Source organism: Bicyclus anynana, chromosome Z (genome assembly GCF_947172395.1).
Source record: "Bicyclus anynana chromosome Z, ilBicAnyn1.1, whole genome shotgun sequence".
Lineage (NCBI taxonomy): Eukaryota > Metazoa > Arthropoda > Insecta > Lepidoptera > Nymphalidae > Bicyclus > Bicyclus anynana.
This window is the reverse complement of record NC_069110.1, coordinates 21,145,798-21,162,925: the sequence shown is the minus strand read 5'-3', so window position 1 is coordinate 21,162,925 and position 17,128 is coordinate 21,145,798. Positions and strand designations below refer to the sequence as shown.

The window sequence follows — 17,128 nt, the reverse complement described above, 5'->3', positions numbered from 1 at the left end:
TACATAACAACTGAAGCATTTTTTTTACAATAAAATATTTTATTCTTAGAATTTTATTATAAATTTCATTCATTACTCTAAATTTTCAAATCGGTAGTAGTGGTACTGAACAACCACGAAATAAGTTTAAATCATTTTAATTGTTGAATAGTAAGAATTGCTTAATTACATAATTTACACAATTTTTCTTTCAACCGTCTGTCACAAAAACAGGTCCATTTTTTTAATGATCTAAGGTCACAAAGCGATAAGATAGAAATTTCTGTTCAAAATTCCTCTTTGAGAATGAATGAACTGAGGTACTATTATTTACCTATGCAGAACAGGACATCACTATGACAATAAATATTGCTTTAAATATTGTATCAATTCGTAATACCAAGGTAATACCATATACCATTAAAAAGACGTAATCTAAGGACGTAACACTTAAAAAGAGTAAAAAGATCATTATTTTTCAAAGTGACATTAGGAGTATTATTAGTGTTCTGTGTTAGCCACAGAACATTGTTATTTGTTATTTGCGTTAGCATCTGTCAGAAAATTCGCAGGATTAGTGATTTTACAAAGAGCTATTAAATTAAAACAGTGTGAACTAAATCTAATGCTCAGCGTACGTAAGCGTAAACCTACTGGGAAGGCTAAATCTATTGTTATTAATAAGACGACAATAAATACCGTTAATAAAGTGGTTAAATCTCTTAAAGGTAAGACAAAATGCATTGGCGTATCTAGGATTTTTCCTAGGGGGAGCCTGGCCCCCCAACATTTAGTCTATTAATAATAGTAATAGAATTTTATATCGGTAGCCAGCCAGACAGAACAGCCGTCAGCCAGGCTCATCCTTTATATTGGTTGGAAGAGAATGTTAATTTACATCATCACCAAATAATAACAATGTTTTAAGAAGGCCACGAAGACTACATTATATGAGCTGTATGGAGGTTGATGACTGCGATATGGCAATTGGAGTAAAAACTGGAGAGAATTTGTAACATGGGGCTATGGCTCGACGCTCGATAGATAGATACACTTCAGAAAAAGTATCCATTATGCTACAGTACACGGGCTTTTTGTTTGAACTAAGCGAATAAACTTCACTTTAAGAACATTTATTTCAAGAACTAAAAGGTGTTGTACTTGACACAGATACAAACAGTCATACGTACTGTTTGTGACATTATGAACAATGTGTTAGTAAAAAGTTTCAGCTACATATTATGTACTGCAGATAAAAGATCTGTTTATTTGAGGCATTAATGATATTTACTCATGGCACACACGCAAAGACAAGGTAACTAGCTACTGTGAAATAGTACTGAGAAATTATTAAGTTTACAACTACATATTAATGCTACAATACAACCATAATAATGGATGTTGTCCAGTGATTGTCAGCTCATAAGTATAAAAGCAAGCAGAAACCAGTTAATTTAATGCAAGAGTTAGGTGAAGAATACAGTTAGCAGCATGGAAATAGTGACTAAGTTATGTGTTCAAAACGAGATAATATTAAAAAGTGAACTCTGGTGCTAGTGTTATATTATTACTAAAGGGCTACAGTAATATTTATTTTTAAGAACTATTACTAATAAATCCGAGTACCTAACATTAATTTTATTATATTATTATCAATATACAAAATACATATAAAAATCAATTGGTTTTAATTTGTCTCATTAAAATTCAAGAAGGGCTGCTCCGATTTAGATTTAGTTTTTGAAATGTTTATCTTAGTCCAGGGAAGGTTTAAATGGTGAGAAAATAAGGAAAAATTGTGAGGAAGGAAGTAGGGGTAGGGTAGGGGTAAATTAAGGTAGAGTTGAATTAATGATTTTAAACTTATTTTGTGGTTGTTCATTATGAATATTATTTATTTAAACGGGTACATACCACAATAAAACAATGAGATTTTTAATGACAATATTTCAACCCAGTTACAGTTACAGTTAGTAGACCCAGGACTGAAGCTGCGAGATGCGAAGTTGACATCACCTGTTATTGGCAGAATCGATCTACCCTCTTTCTAGTTCTTTTTCTTTTTTCATGTCGTGAGTGTGGTTTGCCTAAACAGACAAAAACGCAAGGTTGTTGAAAAAAGAAAAAGAACTAGAAAGAGGAAAAAAAAGCAAATTAAGCATAAAAGTAAAATGCTATATCAACAAAACAATGATTTAAGAATTTCTGCCACAGGAACATTGGGATTGTTTTAATGGCAAGGTAGAATGAATTGCACTATAGATTAATATTGAAGTTGAGGCAAAAGTACACTGGAGTTAAGGGAATTTAAATATTAATTGAAGAGAACGGTTGTTATGTACTTACTATTGAGTCCATATATTGGAGAGCGGGGAAGTGGCTGTAGAGCAGTTTAAGCCATCACCTGCTCAATGTCTACTGATAGTGATCATTCATAAAACATTATCACTCTACACACACATCGGAGCACAGGTTCTGTAGTGAGCTGTTTGAATAGGCTGACAAAGATTTCTACTATTAGATATGTTATGTGCCTACAAAATGATCTGAATTTTATTACTGGGTTAGTTTAGTGGCGTAACAACGTGGTGGCAAGGAAGCCAATGGTAAGTGCCACAATTTTGTGAATTCAAATAAACATCATTAAATAAAATATGTCACTTCAATGCCTGCAGTAACTTTGTGCTTGGAGACGTGATAACTAAGTGGATATGACCTTTGCCTTCAGGTGTAGATTTGAATCCAGTCCGGAGCATGCACCTCCAACTTTTCAGTTGTGTGCATTTTAAGAAATTAAATATCCAGTGTGTATACTACAACAGCTCTGCTCATAGTCTGCCGACTGATTGCATGAGAAAAACAGAACAAAAAAAAAATAATAAAAAAAAATATCCTGTGTATCAAACAGTGAAGGAAAACTTGAGGAAACCTACATACCTGAGCAAGTTTCTTAATTTTGTATGTGTGTGAAGTCTGCCAATTTGCATTGGGCCAGTGTGGTGGACTATGCCTAACCTCTCTCACTCTGAGAGGAGACTCGATGATAGTATGTAACTTTCCTTGTGACCATGAAAAGAAAGTCAGGTTCTAAAGGTATATCATATGATTATATGATATGAGGCAGTTTATATGATTTGTGTGATGTGGGTGTAATAAATTAGATCAGTTGAATAAAATATAAACTTCGAAGTAATATTCAAAATTGGGGGGTGGCTAAAACCTGTGCTATGCCACTGGTTTAGTCAAAAGATTGTGGTTCAATGAAAAGGTGGTGGCATCATGATAAGAGATTTGTTTAAATCCTAAAAGTTCAAATTAAACTACTAACTCAGTACCTATCTATTACCGAAGTTGGAAAATCTTTTGTAACCTGGCTGATTATTGAGGTCTCCTTAGATGCTCCCAAACACAAACATAGCGAAAAGCAAGTATCTATATATTCACACACACACATGAAATGTTAACTTAGTATGTGCTTGAACTTTGAAGTGGAACTCTAACTAGGATACCTTTTTGTTTGTACTTTAAACTGTTCTGCCACTTGTGTTTGAGACACATGAAGTCCATGCAAGAGGCCCATGTCCAGCGGTGGACGTCCTTCGGCTGTTGATGCTGATGATACAATGATTTAGCACTTGCCTGGAATATTACAATGGAATAATATAAGAAACCATGTTTCTGGAGCCATCTTAATAGGCAGAAATAGAACAAAATATATACATACCATATTGTTTATAAAGCATTAGAATCAAAGGTTACTCAGTACAGACAAGGGGAGTTAATAAAATGAAGACTACTAATGATTAGTATGATTAAAAAAAAAATTCATCCGACTTCCAACTCAAAAATTAACCTAAACTAAAAAGCAAAAAATAACATCTTACCTATATGCTACCTTCTGATCAGTTTGAAGGCGGAGCCAAGCCAGTGATGTTTTAATTTAAGCCGTTTTAAATTACAAAATTTTTGTGGTTCTTTCGGAAACGGCTTTAATTAAAACATGACACTGGATTGGCACCGCCTTCAAAAATTGAAAATTCGCATACCTGTTATACCAGATTTGGAACAAAGTGAAGATTTAAAGAAAATCAGAATACCTAAATGTATATATACATAGTACAAAATAATAAGCAAGGAGGAAGACACTATTAACATACTTAACTTAAATACCTACATAAATAGAAAACTAATAAACTTTCTAGAAATTCTTCCGCCAACAGAAACCTAGAAACATAGACTACATTTTGTCCCCATACTCCCTCAGGAATGACAACTACGCGGGTGAAACCGCGTGATTGTGCTAGTATAATATACATATAGAATAAATGAAGTTGTGGATCACTCTATGAAATATTGAACTTTTCTTTCATCCAAGAAATTGTCAGTAGGATATAGGTAGGCTTTATGTAGCATATCCTAAGGCTTAGGATAAGCTTCATTATATTAATTATATTATGAATTTAATTCTATTTTAACATATAATATTCTCTATAGCCAATAACATAGGTTGATAATGATGATAGGGAGAACCCAGATAAAATGAAATAATTTTAATTCATCAAACTATAAAGATCTAAATCCAGTGCTAATGTTTATCTATCTACTTTTCTATGATTATGAAGTTTGACTGCAAAATAATTTGTATATCCTAGTAATTAAGGTAAGTAGAGGTAGTAGAGAGTAGGTAAACATTTTAATTGAAAGTCTGTAAGCCATGAACTAGTTACAACATTAATTTTGTGCTTTTGCATCACAGTTCACATCTTTGACCATACTTTGGTAATATATGTTCTTTTGGGCTATCTAAACCTACCGATATAGAGGAATTTCTCTAATTTGTCATCAGTTTTAGTTAACTAAGCCTAACTACAGAAAACCAATGAAGTTTGTTGAAACCCTCACATTTGTCAGAGCAACATTTCACAGTATGAATATATCACATCTCACATTGATGCCCTGAGCCTTTCAACCAGTGATAGATGGTAGCTACCCTCGCTTGCAGTAATTTTACTGGCAACTGCACATATATATATTCAAGGCAGATTTTTTTTTTTAATATTCTTTACAAGTTAGCCCTTGACTGCAATCTCACCTGATTGTAAGTGATGATGCAATCTAAGAAAAGAAGCGCGGGCTAACTTGTAGGAGCATGAAAATCCACACCCCTTTTGGTTTCTACACAAACCGTACCGTAACGCTAAATCTAGTCTAATAGTAGTCTTTGTTGGTAGGATGGTATCTCATTGCACAGTGACAGACTCGGCACGGTAAATCCATGGAATGCTGTGATATCCGTCTCATATTGTTAGCTGATGGCTAATCAGTAATCAGTTGACAAGGTGGGAGGCCTCCACATCACTCGAACATCAGGCATGTCAAGCCAACAAGTGTGGCCTGGGCTGACAATCAAGCGTGGCCTGGGCAGGCAATTCTACAAATATAGTGTGAATAAAAAAAAATACTGTGCACATTGAGACCATTTATTTCTTAATACTAAATAATCAATTCAATTATTTTTATGGCTTTCATTTTGTGCCAGCTTCTTATTACTAAAGTTCAATATAATTTTAATACTTTCATTACTACATAAAGTAATATAATTATAATAAATTTATTACCACATAAAACAACAAAGTAACAAAGTAATACATGAATCTTTTCTAATTAGAAAAGAGATTAGCAATTTATATTAATATCATTAATAACTTTTTTTTAATCTTTTAAAGGTTAGCCCTAGATTACAATTTCTGCACGATGCAATCTATAATGGATGTGGGTACACTAATGGGGAGGAGGATGAAAAGACAAATGTGACATGTTACATATTGAAACTTTTGCATCAGAAAATTTTATGATATGACAACTAAACAGCTAGTAGTAACATTTTTTTTTTATTCAAATTATCAATTTTTATAAATAATTTTCATGTTCTGACACATGTGACATGTTACATATTGAAATATATGTTTTGGAAAATTTCATGAAACAACAACAAAATAGATATAGTAGTAACATCTATCACTTATAATTAAATTAGCAGTTTATATTAATAATCCATCTTCTGACACATTATGAGAGAATTTTATGACTACAAGCTTTTCTGAAGTACTGATGAAAACACTATGGCCATCCTCCTCCTCTAACACATCAATGTGCCGAATGTGATTCTGGAACTGGTGACTGGGAGAGCACGGTAACCTGTACTGCCGTATTGGTCTTGACGTGACCAAGTCAAACTCTTTATTCACATACGGGGAACGGTATATTTTAAGGAATCCAAAGTTTGTGCCAACAAAGACAAAGTCTCCGTATATTTTAACCACTTTTGGGTTGATCCATGTATACCAATTATTGACTACATAATTTGACCAACTAAGGTTCTGAAGTAAGTTATACTGCTTCAATATATGCAGTGTGTTGCAGTTGTCATTTAATTTAAATTGAGAAATGAGCCTTCTGCCTGAAATTACCAAAATGTGTTTATTCGCCGTTAAGACATTTAAACATCTGTTCACATATTCCACACACAATATGTTGGCTGTTAATCTCATCACAAAAGTGCTCTTTAACTTTTCATCATGCAAATTGCATACGTAGATTTTGTTATCTACTGTAATAATGTACACCTCGTCAGTCTTTAGGAGAAAGTTTTTAATATTTGAAAATACTATTTGTCTTACATGTTGTGCATCTTTAAGGACTTTGCGAATGATGGTGAGATTTGCTTGATGTTCCAAGAGAACTATAGTCTCGTCATTTTCAACATAACGAGTGTAATTACCGAACATTGGTAGTAATGACAATTCATACTCTAGAGTATGGATGTCATGGTATACAATGCAATTTTTTCGATGAAGGCCGATTATGCCATTCGTTAGTAGTTGAAATCCATAAATTTCTTCACAGAAAAATGATGTGAAGGCAATCAGTTGTGTTTCAGTAGCTGACAGCAGTTTTGTCCACAAATTAAGAGACCTGTAACAAAACAGTACATTATTACATATAGGTCAACTATCATCATCACTGGCTGTTGATCTTTTTTTTTTTCGGGGGAAATCTCTTTGTGAGATACCCGATTTACTGGGGGACAAGACGGTTTGTATTGGACTTACCACCAAAACCCCCTCAGTGGCCACCCTCAGTGCAGCAGCGGTGCATCCGTTGCACTACGCCTCTACTCTAAGAGTAAGAATATTTTTCTTTTTATACCACAAATATCCGCTTGTGCCACTCTAACCAGCTATCTTCCAGTATTGCAGATTATGAGCAGCCAGAGGCCCCACTCTGGCCGCTTGCAACTCCGAATTCCCAACTCAAGTTACTATTACTGGGCGGACCGTCCTGGGGCGATCCCCCGCTGCCATCTTCGACCTGGGTCAGCTCGTTCTCGGCTCTGCAGTTCTTCTGCATTACAGTTTCCAGAAGGAAACCACTATCTTCCATGCCTCTTTAACTGGCTGTTGACCTACAGACTCAAGAGTTTTTGCTAACTATGGGCCTATGGATGCTGGCAGCTCAAGATTGTGGCCTACAGCTGTGGATGTCCATTAGCTGTTAATGATAATAATGAAAGTGAATCTAAATGGTCCACTGCATCAGGTTTTTAGTATTATTAACTCCTGTTATTGTTAAAACTAAAGGTCTCTGATAATAATAATTTAGGGTGATCATCAAATCTGCACTAAGCAGTGCCATGGGATTTAACTCAACCCACATACAACTATAAAGAATTTGTATTTTAAAATATTCTTTTCTTTTAACGCCGTCGGATAAAAAATAATTATATTCTGTTATCATAACATTCTAGATATAGTGAAATGATACTCTAAGTCTAAGACGTAAATTCTACACTCAAAAGTCAATACGTGACCACACCCATGAAAACATTGATTTGGACCTACTTTTGACAATACGGAATACTTCATTTTATTGACTACGCTACGCTGCATTTCGTAGGACTGTAATATTACCTGTACAATTTGCGCCATGTTAGTCCGGAAAGACGTTTTTTCTGATAAACGTCTTCAAACTCTTTCAGACAGTGCGCTTTCCACATATTCTCGTTTCTTAGAATGCACTCGATCATTGTATACCAACGCCTGCAAACTCTGCGGCATCGCGTAAGTTGACGAGGATGTAGTGATGAGAAAATTAAAAGCAGTAATTCTGATGGACAGTTTTCCATGTTTTATCCTGATTAATAGTTAAAACGCCGTAGGCCACTGATGCCATAAATAATATTAATCAGCAAAATAATAGCTGATACTTAGACAACCGGCAACAAATAGAATAATGATTATTAGGATTCGCAGTCGCCCAAAGATTTTTTTGTAATGACAGGTGTCACTTGTCAGCACTTACGCAGCACAGATAGATAGAATACATAGAGTACATTCAACATTGAATTTAGCAGATTTCAAACGTAGGGATTAAAGCTATCGATTAATAAATACTATTTGACGATTCTCAGGCCATATGTAAATATGTTCCTAGGGCCATATTATGTATACTAATACTAATATTATAATATTATAAAAGCCAGTGATGTTTTAATTAATCCGGTTTAGACTACAAAAGTCATCAATTTCAGTGGTTCTTTCAGAAACAGCTTTAATTAAAACACGACACTGTATTGGCACCGCCTTCAAACTGATCAGAAAGTAGCACATAGGTAAGATGTTATTTTGTGCTTTTTAGTTTTAAGTTAATTTTTGAGTTGGAAGTCGGTTGAATTTTTTTATTAAAATTTTTATTTTATTATTTTTAGTGTTAAACAAAAATTAATAAGCAATCAGCCAAAACTTTATTTTCTTTTGATAAGTACCTAAGTTCTACAATCTCAATTTAAAAAAAAATCCTTAACTAATATACAAAATTTCACTCCCCCTTTATTTAAAAAAATAAAAATTTAAAATAAATATACTTAAACAATACACATCACTATCTAACCCCAAAGTAAGCATACAGAGTAGCTTGTGCTATGGGTGCTAAGATAGTTGATATTATAATATTAATATACAATTATATACTACATATAAATACTTATATAATGAATAAATACACACAGACACTGGAGACGGTCGGCTTTGAGATATCTCGCCACTTGGTAGAACGTAACCGTGCGTGGGATTGAGCTCTCTCAGTCGGTCGTCCCACTGTCTGTCGTATCGCCGATGCAAGCGACGCTTGCACCGTCTTTGGACAGTCCAGAGTAGACTCGCGTTTTATCGGGTCGGTTGGGAGTCGTAGAGTCTTTGCTGGGTGTTTCTATCCGTTAATAGGGCCCGTAGGTCCGACGACAAGGAGGCCTTGCTGAAGGCAGGCACCTCCTTGGTGCGATCTTGTATTGCTACTAGGATGTGACCGTTTAGGTTCGAAGAAGCTGCGAGCGCTTCGCCTAACATTCTATCTCGTCAGGAATTTGGTCTAGGTGCTGTGAAGCCAAGGACTTGAGACGCTCAAACAGTCTCACGTAATGAATTATAGTTTTGGTCGGGGCGGTCATGGAGGGCGGGGCGCCAAGCTGTAGTAGTATAATGTTCTTTAGAAGTGCCAGATCCAGTACGCTCAGTTTTTGGTTCGTCGTCTCTAATCATTAAATAATTCCCTATTTTGGGATCGCTAGGCTAGGTTTCTGGAAGGTCTCTTGCACCAAAAAGATGTCCGGTTTGTGGTCGCTTACCCATTCGCGGACCGCGAGTATTTTATCGGTGAGCCTGTCTGCGTTGAAGAAGCTGACAGTCAGGGAATGCGGTTTTAATCTACCGTAGTGAGCCATTTAAAAAAATCTTTATATTCCTCTATCGCGCGGAGCATCCCGACGGGATATAGACCGGTTTGCCTGTTAGACTCATATGGAAAGCTTTTGGAAAGAATTCTCCTGAACAAAATCGAGAAGCTTTTGCTCGAACATGGCGGTCTCTCTGAGCACCAATACGGGTTTAGAAAGGATCGCTCTACATTAGTGGCAATCGAAAAAGTAGTGAAAACTGCCATGCAGGCAAAGAAAGGAACGTGCAGAAATCGAAAACTATGCGCCTTGATATTTTGACGTTAGAAATGCTTTTAACTCTGGGATCAATTTTGGGTCCAACCCTGTGGAATATCCTTTACGACGGTGTCTTTCGGTTAAACCAGGCGGAGGGCGTCCAATTAGTCGGCTTTGCCGATGACTTAGCCTTAGTAGTCGTAGCAAATACGGAAAGAGCACTAATGGTGAAGGCCAACACGGCCCTAAAACAGTGGGAAAAAGAATGGAAAGAAGTAGGAAAAGGAGCATGAACGAGGGAATTAATAACTGATCTCAAACGCTGGTTTAACAGAAAACACGGAGAGGTGGATCGCTGGCTCACGCATGCACTTAGTGGTCACGGGGTGTTCAACACTTATTTTATATTTTAGTCGAGTACGAATCATTTTTGGATTTTTCGCCCAAAAATCGTTCGTCCTCGACTAAAGTAGTCTGAACTAGGCCTAAGCAAGGAACACATTTAATTTTAACACAGATTATCAAACACATCGCTTTAGTTTAGACTATCCACAGAATATTTACACAGAATGTTCGTTAACTTGATCAATGTTTTGTTGTTCCAACTGAACTGAAAAATCGGTTATTTTTGTAAATATTGTTTTTATAACTTTGATATACTTAGCATAGAAATAAATTATTACATACAAATGTAACGTAACTTATACGTGATAGATGATGTAAAATAGATTCGTCTAGAATAAAATCACTACATCACATCACTACCACACATAGATTGTTACACTTTATAGTATGCGCGTTATCATCTGAGTCGTCCGGTCATAAAAGTCAAAAAAGATAGGAATGTGCAGCGCGCCTACCTGCGCACCCTAATTATCGATAAACGGCTACCTGCGCACGTGCTAATGATGAGTCAATAATGATTTGGACGATTCTGATTGGTCGGTTTCTAATGTAATTGCATTGCGTATTTTTTTTGCTATAAATGTGTTTACTGCGAAACATATATGGCATGGTTTTCCGAATTCCTGAATCTACTTGAAGAGCCCTCAGTTATAATTGTCGATAACGCAAGCTATCATTCGATACAGTTGGAAAAGATACCCACAAGAAACACGAGGAAAGCTGAAATTCAAGAATGGTTGACAAAGAAAAAGATTCCATATTCCAGCAACGAAATTATTGAAGAATTAATAAGAAAAGTAAAAGCCAGTAACCCGCAGAAGGTCTACGCTTTAGACCATCTGGCAAATGAACGAGGTCATGAAGTAATAAGGCTCCCTCCATATCACTGTCAATATAACCCAATAGAATTAATTTGGGCACAAGTAAAGGGAGAAGTTGCGAAGAATAATAATACCTTCAAGATAGCAGATGTCGAAAATCACCTCCACCGAGCCATAGAAAATGTCACACGAGAAGACTGGGCCAAATGTGTTAGGCATGCCGAAGAACTTCAAAACAAAGATTTACAAAAAGCTCTAATTAGAGATCACGCGCCGCTTATAATAAATTTGGCAGAAGACGAAGATTCTGATGATGAAGACTCAGATGAAGATTAATTTTATTTAGTTAATAATTATATAATATGAAATATGTATTATATTAAATCAAATATTGTTAATTTTTTTAATTTTGTGAACAAGATACGATAATAAACTTTACTTATCGATAATATGTCTTTCATTGTTACACCCTTCACTAGACGGCTCCATAAGACCCATAAGTGCAAGCGAGATAGATATAGAGAAATGATTTATGGCCCTAAGACTCAGTTGTTAACGCGCGTACTATAATACTGCCAAAATAGTAGTGCTACAACATCACTAGTCACTACTTTATTGCGTTTGACGTCTGTGATTTCTGATTTATTGATTATGTTGATTGCGTCCATGTTCCATGTTCTCTTCGTTTAATTCTTACACTTACAGTAGATGTTTTAATGTAAACAGAATACAGCATTAACTATTGATATCAGTGCGTAAGTTCAATTCCATGTAATAACGCGGACTCAAAAATGAATAAAGATAAAAAAGAACCCGAATATCCAGGTGAGTTGGAGTCCCAATTTATACTCCGCTTACCAGAAGAGCCAGCCAAAGCTCTCAGAGAGTTGTTGAGATCTGGCGACAGTCTCAAGAACCGTCTGACGATCCAAATAGAAAATGATATGCGAAACGGCGAGGTTCGGTTCGACCATTGGGCGATGCACGGAAAGATTATCGATTTGCCCACCATTATTGAATCTCTAAAAACTATAGACAACAAAAGTTTCTACAAAACGGCCGATATCTGCCAGATGATGATTTGTAAAGAGGAACCGGACCAAACCGCCTCAGAGGAAGACACACCATCAAAAAACAAGAAAAAGGATCCATATAAGGTTGAAAAGAAGTATCTTTGGCCACATGGTATAACTCCTCCTACTAAAAATGTCAGGAAACGCAGGTTCAGAAAAACTTTAAAGAAAAAGTATGTTGAAGCCCCTGAAATTGAGAAGGAGGTCAAGAGATTGTTGCGTGCAGACAATGAAGCTTGTCAGCTGTCTTGGGAAGTAGTCTTCGAGGATGATGAGTCTCTTGTGAAGTCTGACCTGGTCCCACAATCTCCAGTGAAACCTGAGAAAAAGCCAAAAGCTCAACGCAAATCTAAAAAGAAAGAACCAAAGGCGGTAACTTCAAAAAGAGACTCGGTCCGCGACACAGCACGAAACACGTCTCACGGCTCATCTAATGTTGTCGATATATTTGGTGGTGCTGTAAGTGACAGTGATGCTGAAGAAGAGCGTATCAATGTGCAGATGGAGAAATGCCACATGTCACCATACAGGGGCCGCTCCAGCTCTGGTGTTGTCGACTCACACAAAACAGATTATTCAGGTGAGTTTGATTCACCACCAAAGCCTACTGCAGCTGGAAAGAACAAGAAGAAATCTTCAAAACGCCGCTCTTCAACAGTGACTTCAACTGTGACTTCTTTGAATGAGTCGCCAGCAAAGGCTAGCACATCTTCTACTGTTACATCAACTGTAACATCAGCTCAAAGTGGCATGTCATCAGCGGATGAGAAGCAGTCAGATGAATTACAAGAAGACTTGACTCGTGATGTGTCCCATGACTTGTCTCAGGACAACATGACCTTTAGAATTGAGCAGCTGAGAGTTGAGTTGGAGGAACTCAAGCAGCGCCGACAACGAACTCGCCATGAAATCTCTGGAATGGAGAACTTGGCACTGCGTCAGAGATTCCAAGATATTTTGCACACACTGAATCAAGATGTGATGTACAAGGAAATGGAATACCAGGGCTTAATAACATTGCAGAATTCTGAGGATATTTGAGGAACATATTTCATGTAAATAGAGGATTTTATTCGTTATTAAATCCTCTATTTATATGGCTTGGAAGACTAACAGACTCTTAATGTGAACAGTTTCTTGTATTATTTAAAAAAAAGTTTAGACAGTTGTGTTTCTAGAGTTGTCTTTATTCAGTTGTTGTTTTCGTTTTAGATTGTTTTATGTGTTAAACATTTAATTGTAAGAGAACATTGGTATACTTATTCTAGTGTTTAATCTACATATAGCAGCTGCCTTAAGTCTGTTGCCATTTTCCAAAGACTTTTCAATCCCAAATTAGAAATCTATAATCTAGATTCTCGAAAATTCAGAATAAATTGCAGATAATGATAATGAAGGTTTCATTAATAAAAAAATCTTTCATTTGCATAGTATGTATAATTTTGGAAGGTATGATTTATTAATTACTCATAATATAAAATGTCCCCTGGTGCTGCTATAGGGTAGATATTCATAGTATTAAGAGTATGGCTTTGATGTTTAGTTAAAATTGTATGGTGGTGGTATTTAGGTGGAAAACATAAATTTAGTTTAAAGTTTTGAAGTTTTTCTAGCACAGATGCTAAAAAATGAAATATTGTATGTATATGGGAATGTAGGGACATTTTTGATTGAATATTTTCAGATATTTACATTGTAAATATGAATTAAACATTTTTGAAGTTTCCTTTTTACTTTGAGATGTTCAATGTTTTCTTTTATATATTTTATATTTGTTTTAGTACTAAATATAATTCACTGGGAAATGTTTGAAAATCCACTTATTTCAGTATGGAGGATGTATTAAACATGCAGTTTGGTAATAAAATTGTGGCTCCAAAAATTTACCACAGCAAAAAAAAAATTGAATAATTTTTAGATAAAACTACCTAATTTATACTTAAATGTAAAACCTCTGTTAAATTTTGTTGTATCTTTGAGTCATGAATTCATGATAAATGTATTTTTTTTAAACATAATTATATCCTTATGTACCTAATATTAAAAATATTATGCTCTAAGTAAGTATAACAAAAAAAAAGGAAAATAGTATATCTTGTACTTTAAGTGCTATAAGATATGGAATACTATAATTGTCGTTTTTAAGAAGTGGATGTAACTATAGACATACACATATTATATTGCTGTTATTGTTTATTATGTCTTTTTAGATTTTTTAAGTATGAGTATGGTGATTGGTCTTACGCATAACGGCCAATTACATGGCCAAGTGTGGAAACGGCCGGAGGAAGAAAAACATTCGATTTGATTTCATTGTGGGTTCAACTGGAAAATATTTGTGTGATGAGCATGAGTGTTTTCCAGTGTCTGTGTGTATTTATACATTATATAAGTATTTATATGTAGTATATAATTGTATATTAATATTATAATATCAACTATCCCACCCATAACACAAGCTACTCTGTATGCTTACTTTGGGGCTAGATAGTGATGTGTATTGTTTAAGTATATTTATTATTATTATTATTATTTATAGTTATAGTTCCAATTACACTTGGTCTGTCTGTATTTTATTATTTGAGCAAATTGTTTTAAAATCTGAGTTTGTATACTGGTATATTTATAAAGTAATTAAAATTTTCTAAATATTTATATTTTTATTTAGGGCAAAAATTCTTACATATCTGGATCTAAAGGGTGTAAAAACTTTGATATGGATATTATACTAATTAAATTTAAGTATATTGAAACTATTTTTATATTATAAAAAATTTCAACATTTTTTCTCTTTCTAAATACATGTATATTTGTTTTCAAGTAAAGTTTTTTGTATGTGTATCTGGGTCTTGGGTCATGTGAGTGTATGTTAAGATGTATTACATATTAGTATTACCTATTGATGTCTAATTATATAATATGTAGTTAGTAACTTCATAGATATTAGAATTAAATAAAGCATGCTTTTTTTCCTGCCAAACAAATAATATGTTGATTTCAAAATATGTCATCTCTATGTACTGGGGAGTAATCAAATAAAATGATGTCACAACAGACCTCATTTAATAGCTATTTTATTTTTAAAATCAATAAACATATAAGCAAATGGAAGGAAAAAAAAATACAAGTTAAATAGCATAATAACATGTTAACATAATTAATATTGACAGTAGATTTGTGGAAATATTGTGTATTTATATGTGTACTTGACCACACAGGTCTATAATGTAAGGGATTTATTAGTCTTTTGATGTTCTATGCTATTGTGTGTACTGTGTAAGCTTAATGTTCACATAATATGCATTATAGATGAAATATCGAGTAATTAGAATTATGGAAGAGCAGCCACATTGATCCGATTGATTATTTAGTTCAATTTCGTCTAAGAACATTAATATAAATGTAATATGTACTAGTAATTATATACATACTACTATAGTTTATAGTATAATATATATAGTATAATATATATGCTATAAACTATGTCCTATGGATGAGTAGGTATTCAATGTTAGTTTAACTATAAATTGATAAAGGTAGAACAGTTATTGGTGAATTTTTCAAACATTCCAATCTAAATGTGTGTAGTTGGCTATGTTTTTAAACATATATGTTCAAGATATAAGATAAATATATATGTGTGTTATAGAAATAAATAGAGCGTTGCTTGTAACATGCTTAAGTGTTATGTAGTAGTATAGGTATTTGAAACTATTTGTCTATTCTATTTCGTTGGAATTCCATTTTTGTTATATTATACTTTAGTTTCATAGTAACTGAGAGATGCCCTGATATTTTGTATTTCATAACAGGCTCAGCTCTAATTTGGCACTAGATTACACAATACACAGTACCTACTAGCAACGATTTCCAGTCAAACGATTAAGTATTCCAGGAGGTAAGGTCAGGGAATCAGATGGAGAGATCTTCTAATTCATTTAGAGCTTCATATAGCAACTGCTCAGAGGGCTACCATCGTACACTTTGTCATCACTTACCTTCAAGTGAATTGGTAGAACATTTGGCGATACTATTACTATAAATAAATATTTTAAAGTGATGCTGTGATTCTGTAATTGAACACAAACTTATTCATTGGTAGGATTGTGTTGTCAAAGTACATTTTAGTATTGGCCTTTTATTGTGTTTAACTTACAGATACGAGATATCCAATTTTAGTTTTGTTTAGCTGCGAGTACAGTATGAGTCTGCTACGAAAACAATATTTCAATTCCATTATTAGATATGTATAAAGTGGTCTACTTATTTCAACTTTTTTCTATGTTATCTTATTAACTTTTATGTGTTGGTCACACAAATCGTAATTTGCTAGCCGAACATTGTCTTTTGGAAACGCTAATTGTATCTTACTATTGTAAACTCGATAAATAGATGTTTCATCATAATAAAGGACCTATCGTAATTATTCTTTTATTTTAGACTAGCGGACGCCAGCGACTTCGTCTGCGTGAACCCCTACTACTACGCCTTCCCCTACCCTACCCTACCCCTACCCTACTGCTACCAAACCCCTATCCTACTACCCCTATGGTAGGGATTATGCGACGGCGACGGAAGCTTAGAAAATGGAGTAACTTCTACCGTTTTCTCAATATTTCCCTTCACTGCTCTGCTCCTATTGATCGTAGCGTGATGAAAAGTATACTATAACCTGCCCAGGAGTATGAAGAATAATTGTACTAAGTTTCGTTAAAATCCGTCGAGTTGTTTTTGTTTCTATAAAGAACATACAGACAGACAGACAGACAAAAATTTTACTGATTGCATTTTTGGCATCAGTAACGACCACTAATCACCCCCTGATAGTTATTTTGGAAAAAATATTTCATGTACAGAATTTA

The 17,128-nt window shown here is 34.6% G+C and overlaps 2 protein-coding genes and 1 long non-coding RNA gene across 3 annotated transcripts; 1 reads left to right on the top strand and 2 right to left on the bottom strand.

Moving 5' to 3' along the window:
• Positions 1-1,932: 1,932 nt before the first annotated feature.
• LOC128199721 (uncharacterized) lies at positions 1,933-4,275 on the bottom strand. The gene is made up of 3 exons (XR_008252294.1): positions 3,864-4,275; positions 2,326-3,618; positions 1,933-2,066 (listed from the first exon to the last, which is right to left on the bottom strand). It is a non-coding gene; the product is annotated as an uncharacterized LOC128199721 (long non-coding RNA).
• A 1,170-nt stretch (positions 4,276-5,445) lies between these two features.
• On the bottom strand, positions 5,446-8,302 carry LOC112049727 (uncharacterized). Its single transcript, XM_024087743.2, has 2 exons — positions 7,950-8,302; positions 5,446-6,954 (listed from the first exon to the last, which is right to left on the bottom strand). The coding sequence occupies exons 1-2, from the start codon at positions 8,162-8,164 to the stop codon at positions 6,021-6,023; spliced, it is 1,149 nt and encodes a 382-aa protein (XP_023943511.1). The 5' UTR covers positions 8,165-8,302; the 3' UTR covers positions 5,446-6,020.
• A 3,494-nt stretch (positions 8,303-11,796) lies between these two features.
• Positions 11,797-16,689, top strand: LOC112049731 (transcription initiation factor TFIID subunit 7-like). The gene has a single exon (XM_024087746.2). The coding sequence runs from the start codon at positions 11,985-11,987 to the stop codon at positions 13,305-13,307; it is 1,323 nt and encodes a 440-aa protein (XP_023943514.2). The 5' UTR covers positions 11,797-11,984; the 3' UTR covers positions 13,308-16,689.
• The last annotated feature ends 439 nt before the right edge of the window (positions 16,690-17,128 follow it).

Excerpts from the sequence above, each read along its gene's own strand:
- LOC112049727 (XM_024087743.2), bottom strand. The coding sequence starts at position 8,164 with ATGGAAAACTGTCCATCAGAATTACTGCTTTTAATTTTCTCATCACTA. Across the intron at positions 6,955-7,949 it reads ACATGGCGCAAATTGTACAG|GTCTCTTAATTTGTGGACAA; the intron begins GTAATATTACAG and ends GTTTTGTTACAG.
- LOC112049731 (XM_024087746.2), top strand. The coding sequence starts at position 11,985 with ATGAATAAAGATAAAAAAGAACCCGAATATCCAGGTGAGTTGGAGTCC.